Here is an 8433-nt window from a genome sequence, read left to right as displayed (position 1 = left end):
TCAGAGACCTGGTGGTTTACTTCACAAGTTAGAGATTCTTGAGTGGAAGTGGGAGTGTATCACTATGGATTTTGTTGTTGGACTCCCACAAACTCAGAGGAAATTTGATGCAGTTTGGGTCATTGTGGAAAGACTGACAAAGTCAGTGCAATTCATTCCCGTGGCAGTTACCTATTCTTCGGAACGGTTGGCAGAGATTTACATTCGTGAGATCGTCCTTCTTCACGGTGTGCCCATGTCTATCATTTCTGATCGAGGTACGCAGTTCACCTCACACTTCTGGATGGTAATACAATGTGAGTTGGGTACGCGGGTTGAGTTAAGCACAATATTTCATCCTCTGACGGATGGGAAGTTCTAGCGTAATATTCAAATCTTGGAAGATATGCTCTGTGCATATGTTATAGACTTCGGAGGATCGTGGGATCAGTTCTTTCCCCTTGTAGAGTTCACCTACAACAACAGCTACCAGTCGAGCATTTAGTTGGCTCATTATGAGGCATTATATGGTAGTCGGTGTCGGTCGCCAGTTAGGTGGTTCGCGTTGGGAGAGGCTCTGTTGTTGGGCACAGACTTAGTATAGGATGCCTTGGATAAGGTCAAGATTATTCAGGATCGACTTCGCACAGCTTAGTCCACCTCGATTTGTGTGCGCAGTCAGGGCGTGTTTCCGAAAAACTTTTATGTTGAAAACTGATGAAAATAAGAATTTATGCCTTAAAAGTTGATTTTAGTTATTTTCGGTCAACAGTTTCGGTAAACGAGCCTGGATCCATGTTTTGACGCTCCCGGTGGGTCCGTATCGAATTATGGGAACCAGGCGTATGCCCGAAATCGAATTTGGAGGTCCTTAGCTCGAGTTATGACTTTTTGAGGAAAATTAAAAGTCTGAAAATTTATTTGTTTCTAAGAATTTATTAATGTTTGGTATTATGAGTACCCGGTCCGTATTTTTGTTCCGGAGCCTGGTACAGGTTCATTATAATATTTAAGACTTGTTTGTGAAATTTGGTGAGAAACAAAGTTGATTTGACGTTATTTGGACGTCCAGTTGAGAAGATAGGAATTTTAAAATGTTCTTGAGAATTTCATTTGATTTGGTGCTAAATTCGTAGTTCTAGGTATTATTTTGGCGATTTGATTGAGCGAGCAAGTTCGTATGATGTTTTTAAACTTGTGTGCATATTTGCTTTAGAGGGGCTTAGGTGAGTTTCAGATAGGCCACGTGATGTTTTCGAATTGGAAAATCTGGTATTTTGCTACAACAGGTGTTCTGGCATGTCCTTCTTCGCGTTCGTGAAGGTACTCTCGCGAATGCGAAGAGTAAACTGGGCAGCTGGAAAGCTCTTCTTCACGAAGGCCTGGTCGCAAATGCAAAGTGATGGGGGATTTACTCTTCGCGAATGCGACCGGCTCATCACGAACGCAAAGCACTTGGGGACCTGGGGGGGGGGGGTGGAGGATTGGTCATTCCTTCATCGCGAACGCGAGCAATGTCTCGCGAACGCGAAGGCCAGGAAGGGTATCCTACGCGAACACCAACACTTTCTAGTGATCGCAAAGGCTTAGCAGCCTATACTCTTCGTGAACGTGACAGTGCTCTCGCGAACGCAATGAACACTGTCGCCCAACACTTAATAGAATCCAAACACGAGATTTAGCCAAAAAACTCATTTTTCTCAAAAATCAAACAGTGAGAGGTGATTTTTAAAAGTTATTTTCTTCCCCAAAGTGTTGGTAAGTGATTCTAAACCATTTATTTTCAATTACCCATTACATTTTATGAATTATCAACCTAAAATCTAGAGTTTTCATGGTAGAATTAGGGGTTAGGATAGAAACTGATTTCGAAAATTGGAGGATTTAGACCTCAATTTGAGGTCGGATTCCAAAACTAATTATATATTTGGGCTTGGGGGTGAATGGGTAAATGAATTTTGGTCCGAACCTTGGGTTTTGACCAAGCGGGGCCGGGGGTCAATTTTTCGACTTTTTGGAGGAAATATTCGGAAATTTAATTTATGCAATATAATTGATTCCTTTAGCAATATTTGATATTATTGAGTCATTTTTGAATAGATACGAGTGGTTTGGAGGTGAATTCTAAAGGAAAAGTTGTGATTGAGAAATAAGTGGCCTTCAGAGCAAGGTAAATGTTGTGTCTAACCCTGACTTGAGGGAATTTAGAACCTTAGACTATTTGCTATGTGAAATTCATGTCAGCGGCGTATATGTGAGGTGACGAGTACTTATGCGTCACCAATTTACCTGTTTTCCATATTTTCTTCCGTTTTCCTTATATTGTCTCTTTCCTATGCCTAATTGCTACGTGTTTAGACTAGTGTTGTTAAATTGATTGTTCTTACCATGTTCATGGGCCTTCTGGTGATAATTGAGTATTTATTTCGAAGATTGAGATTTATGTTGTGGAACTAAATATTGAGGTAAGGCTCGTACTTGTTATTTTATCTCCCTATTGTTAATTGTTCATTGCATTATGGTAATGGAGAGTGTTAATGCACGAAGGGTGATGCCGTGCCATATTGTGAGTGTTAATGCACGAAGGGTGATGTCATGCCATGATATGAGAGTTAATGCACGAAGGGTGATGCCGTACCATTTTTATTGATTTTATGGTGAGATAGAGAGTAAAAGCACGAAGGGTGATGCTGTGCCATTTTTATTGATTTTATGGTGATGTTAAGAGTAAAAGCACGAAGGGTGATGCTGTGCATTTTTCTTTACTGTATTCGTTAACCTGTTGTTTCATATTATATTTGTTGTTTCAATTTGTATTCTGCTGTAGCTCTTTACTTTGTATCTTCCCCCAGCATGTATCCCCTCCCGATAATACTTGTCTAGTTCTTCATTACTGTTATTTGTATATACATTGTTAAATTATACAGGTTGATTTGTAAGTGCCTTGCCTTAGCCTCGTCACTACTTCGTTGAGGTTAGGCTCGATACTTACCAGTACATGGGGTCAGTTGTACTGATAATGCACTCTGCACTTTCCGTGCAGATTTTGGTATCGGCTCGGGCTGATCGAGATTTTAGCTATTGGACCCGCTATCCGGAGACTCAAGGTAGATCTGTCGGCGTTCACAGACCCTGAAGTCACCGTCTATCTTTTTAGTTTTATTGTTTCTTTCATCCAAACAATTGTATTTCTTTCAGACTATTACTTGTAATGAATTAGTAGTGAAATGAGACACTTAGTATCATAATTAAAAATGTAAGTTAGAGAAGTTGACCGGATATGAACCTATGTTTAAACGACCTCGGATTTGAATTTTAATAATCCCAATAGCTTTGTATGGTGATTTTAGACTTAGGAGCGTGTCCGAAAAATTATTTGGAGGTCCGTGGTGGAATTAGGTTTGAAATGCCAAATGGAAGCTTAACCGGGAGTTGACTTTTTGATATCGGGGTCGGAATTTGATTATGAAAATTGAAATACCTCCGCTCTGTCATTTATGACTTGTGTGTAAAATTTGAGGTCAATCACACGTGATTTGGTAGGTTCCGGAGTCATTTGTAGAAATTAGAAATTTCAAAGTTTATTAGGCTTGAATTGAGGTGTAATTCATGATTTTAACATTGTTTGAGGTGATTTGAGAATTCGACTAAGTTCGTATGATGTTTTAATACTTACTGGTATATTTGGTTGAGGTCCCGAGGGGCTCGGGTGAGTTTTGTATGGTTAACGGATAAACAATTTGGACTTGAACAACTACTGGAATTGTCTGATATCTGATGTTGTTTTTCTTCTACGCGATCGCGTGAATGCGTCTGCGATCTTGTAGGCATAGTTGGTCAGTGGGGGTTTTGTTCTACGCGATCACGTGGGGATATCTGTGATCGCGTAGGGTTAAGTTGAGGCAGTGACATTTTGTGCTTCGCGATCGCGTAAAGCGGGGCGTGATCGCATAGCTATGTGAGTTTGTTATTCGGGAACGCGTGAAGAAGGTCGTGTTCGCGTGGAGGAAATGGTAAGAAATGGAAATCATGCGTTTGTGCTTCGCGATCACATGGGCTAGTCTGCGATCGCATAGGTCTATGATGTTGTGCATCGCGATCGCGTGGGAAAGTCCGCAATCGCGTAGAGTCTTTTCTGGGCAGTGGAAAATAGTGCTTCATGATTACGTTTGTTTGTCCGCGATCGCGTAGAGCAAATGTCCAGGCAGAGAGTTTAAGTTCTGAAAATAGGATTTCGTTCCATTTTCTATTTTTGACAGATTGGAGCTCGGGAAGAGGCGATATTTGGGAGATTTTCAGAGGAAATAATGGGGTAAGTGTTCTTAACTCAATATTGGTTAAATTACCCGAATATGTGGTTATTTTTAACATTTAATCGGTGAATTAAGTTGGAAAATTGTGAAAACTCTCTTTGTTTAAATTAGAGATTTGATGGTCGAGTTGATGTCGGATTTGAGTAAATTTGTATGGTTGGACTCATGGTTGAATGAGCTTTCATATTTCGTAGCTTGTGTCGTGTTCCGAGACTTGAGCCCCACGGGGGATTTTTGAGCTAAATTTTAGAGTTTTATGGAAATTTAGTATTTTCTTATGGAATTAATTCCAATATATTTTATTGACTGAAATGAATTATTTGTGACTAGATTCGAAGCTTTCGGTGACCAATTCTCGTGGCAAGGGCATAGCGGAATAAAGAATTACGCGGTTTGAGGTAAGTAATAGTTATAAAGCTGGTCCTGAGGGTATGAAACCCCAAAATTTTATGTCATGTGATTGTTTTGGAGGTGAGACACATGCTAGGTGACGGGCTTGTGGGCGTGCACCAAGGAGATTATGACTTGGTTCGTCCCGTGGAAACTATATAGTTGAATAATTTATTGTTAGCTCTATGTTCTCTATGTGTTGAAGAAATTTGACTGTAAATGATACTTAGGCTATGTTATAGCACTGTTGGGACCCACAAAGGTCACGCACTTGTTAAATTATTTGCTAATTTTTGTCTTGTACTCAGTCATGATTTTTCTGGCGTATTATACCTCAATCTTTCTGGATATTTGTTGATACACTATGTTATCTTTGTTTGGGCTGATCTTTGTGATTTCTAAGATCCCGAGAGACTAGAGAGGTTAAGAACGGAGTAAGGCCGAGGGCCTGTCGGTGAGGTAAGGATATTATGGCACGTGAGTTGTCCGTGGAGGATATTATAGCAGGTGAGTTGTCCGTGCAGATTATGACGCTTGGGCTGTAGGAGCCCCTCCAAAGTCTTTACAACCCCAGTGAGTGCGAGTACCCATTGAGTGTGAGTGCTGAGGGCTGAGAGCCGAGTGGTTGAGTTGTTATGACGAGTGGAGTGATTGTTGCCGTGAGAGGCTATACTTGCTTTTCATTTGTTGTTGCACTTAGTTGCTATTTATCATTGTTGTGAAATTCACTTAAAGATTTTATATCCGGGTTACATGAACTTGAACTGTATAAGTTGATTTGACTTAAACTACTGGATTGAATGCATGTCTATTCACTTTTGGAATTACTGAAAATGAACTATAACTGTGTAGCTCGCCACTATCTTCAATTCCTTATTTAATATTGTTACTTGCTGAGTTTATTGTACTCATACTACACCCTGCACTTCGTGTGCAAATCCAGGTGCTTCTGGACATAGCGGGTGTTGAGTTTTCTCGCACAGTTGATTATCTGGAGATTTAGAGGTACCTGCCATATTTCGCAGACATTGTCTCTCCTTCCCTATCTCCTTGTTTACTGTATTTGGTCTTAGAATATTATATACCATTTCCTTTTGACGTGTATCCATATTAGATGCTCATGTGTTCAGTGACACCAGGTTTTGGGGAGTGTTTGTATCAGTATTTGTGGGATTTAATATTGTATTTGAATATTATATTTTCAAACTTAATAGAAATTGTGGTTTATTGAGATTATCGACTTGCCTAGTATCGATATAGGCGCCATTACGACAGGTTAGAATTTTAGGTCGTGACAAATAGCCTGCTAAACTCGTAAAGAAACGGGACCCAATCGCAATATATAGAATTATAAAAGAGCAAAGAGAGGTTAATTCCTGAAGATGGCTAGCCAAATTCTCTCTTGTAAGTCCATCAACATTCATCGTGTCGAGAATCCTCTTAGGAACATCTTCTGCGTCACAAACAGGATGAGTAACTAGTCTGCTAATATGGAAACATCCATAATAAAGATAGAAAAACACTACCATATTAATGATAAAGAACTCACTTTCAAGGCCCAACTGATTAACAGCTGCAACAAACTTCATTTGAAGCTCTATAGAGCAAACAACACGAGGTTTCTTCTCAGTTGTTGGATCGTCATCGTCATTTCCATTTTCATCGCTTTCGTATTCTTCATCTTACCTTCTCTTGTTAAGTGTCCTGTTTTAATCTGCGTTATCTAAAAGCTGTGGTCCTTTGCCACTTTCTCCACCTCCCTAATTTGCCTTGTCTGGATCATTAGACTTGATGTGGCTCTTAGGTTCAACTTTCTTTTTCCTTATTACATGTTGCCATATATTCTTCAGCTCCTCAAGCCGGACAGGTTTCACCAAATAGTCACAAGCACCATGAGTTATTCCTTTCATTACAGGTCTGCTATCACTGTTTGCTGACAACACTAGACAAAATAGTTCAATATAAGTAAAGGGAAGGCTATTCAAAGCTTGATGCAAGAATATTTTATCTAAAGGAAGCCAAAGTGAAAAGAACATCAAGGATAGACCTACAATTAAGATAAATGAAGCATTTATGCATTCAGATCTCTCTATAACAACATCCTATATATCGCTCACACTATACAAGCCCTTTTTCTCGTAACCAATTTTTATGGTATATTTTAGATCTTTATAATAATCAAATAATATTTAAACGTCAAATATTGTTATAGGTGTGCAACATTTCACTAGAAAAGCCAAGAAAACGTCAGGACAAACAAATATGTTATAGAGATATTTGATTGCACTTACTTATGACGGGAAGATCTATCTCAAGACTGACAAGCTCCAGAAGTTTAAAGCCATCCATATCAGGCATGTGGGTATCACTGATTACCAGGTCAAATCTATCTCGATTTTTCCTCAACATCTTCAATGTTGATTTGGCGTGACTTGTCGTAGTTACTGTGACACAACAGATCATATTCAGAAAATTGCAATGTAATTGAAAATTTTCTTGTGGGGAAGAAGAACTCAAAATAAATGAACAACAAAATCAGTCCTAGGAAGATTCAAACGACAGAGAGCAAATAATTCAAATCTCCTAACAAATTTACAGTGGTATATGAGCTTAGTTGAACTCCAATGAACATCTGAGAGAAACCTAGGCTTCAAACCAGACTATCCATAGGACAAATTGAAAGATCAGATACTCATAAGTTCTTCGGAACCATATTGATAACTTTAACTCAGAATGAAAGAGTACAAAATGGAGAATTTGGACTTTGTTATTACGAGTTACATAGTAAAAACTAAAAAGAAAGTCCTAAAATCAAATCAAAAGAAGTTCAATTACTTGAAAAGGGAACAATACCAAAACAAAAAGGAATGATTAACAGTGATCGAAAAACATGAAAAAGTCTTGGAACTATGCAAAAAAAATTGAAAACCTTTTTCTGGAAGTTGAGATCCAAACTGCTCCTTTTACAGCTCAAAAATAAAAAAAAATAAAAAAAAAAATCTAAATTGTTCCTTTTGAAAGTCTAAATCAGAACAATGGAACAGAAAACAACTTCTCAAACAGCAAAAATTGCAATTAGCCTCAAAGTACAAACCAATTCAAAAAAGTTTACAACTCCAAATTAATACCCCAAAATGAAATTTGTAAGACACCAAAAGAATTTAGCAAAAACCAGAGAAGCAACATACCCTGATATTGGCATTTCCTAAGCAATCCATCCAATAAATTCAAATAAATAGGGTCATCATCAATATCAATAACTTTCATACCAATAGGAAAATTATCAAAATTTTCCCTTTCCTCCACAGTCATCTTTAAAACCACAAATTCAAAAACACCCAACAGCTAAAAAAGATCTGTGATGACCCAAAAGGTCATCTTATGTTTTAGAAGTCGAATATACTCTCTTAAGCCTTACAAATCTCATTTTTACCCTCCTCAATTTGCGTGCATAGTCCGGGCAGGTTTCCGAAAAGTTTTTATGTTGAAAACTAATGAAAATAAGAATTTTTGCCTTAAAAGTTGATTTTAGTTGACTTTGGTCAACATTTTTGATAAAACCGGACCAGGATCTGTGCTTTGACGGTCCCGGTAGGTCCGTATCAAATTATGGGACCTGGGCGTATGCCCGAAATCGAATTTGGAGGTCCGTAGCTTGAGTTATGAATTTTTGATGAAAATTAACATTTTATGAATTTTATGCCCTATTGGAATGAGGGGTTCATTATGTGTTGTGAAAACTGTTTACAAA

General features: G+C 38.4%; 1 protein-coding gene across 1 annotated transcript; it reads right to left on the bottom strand.

The window, feature by feature from the left end:
• Positions 1 to 6064: 6064 nt before the first annotated feature.
• On the bottom strand, positions 6065 to 8033 carry LOC104099850 (two-component response regulator ORR24-like). Its single transcript, XM_018772007.3, has 3 exons — positions 7871 to 8033; positions 6974 to 7126; positions 6065 to 6624 (listed from the first exon to the last, which is right to left on the bottom strand). Exons 1-3 carry the CDS (start codon positions 7992 to 7994, stop codon positions 6443 to 6445), a joined length of 459 nt encoding a protein of 152 aa, XP_018627523.2. The 5' UTR covers positions 7995 to 8033; the 3' UTR covers positions 6065 to 6442.
• Between the last annotated feature and the right edge of the window lie 400 nt (positions 8034 to 8433).

This window comes from Nicotiana tomentosiformis, chromosome 6, assembly GCF_000390325.3.
Source record: "Nicotiana tomentosiformis chromosome 6, ASM39032v3, whole genome shotgun sequence".
Classification (NCBI taxonomy): Eukaryota; Viridiplantae; Streptophyta; class Magnoliopsida; order Solanales; family Solanaceae; genus Nicotiana; species Nicotiana tomentosiformis.
The sequence above is the reverse complement of the archived record's forward strand: the minus strand, read 5'-3'. Positions and strand labels throughout refer to the sequence as shown.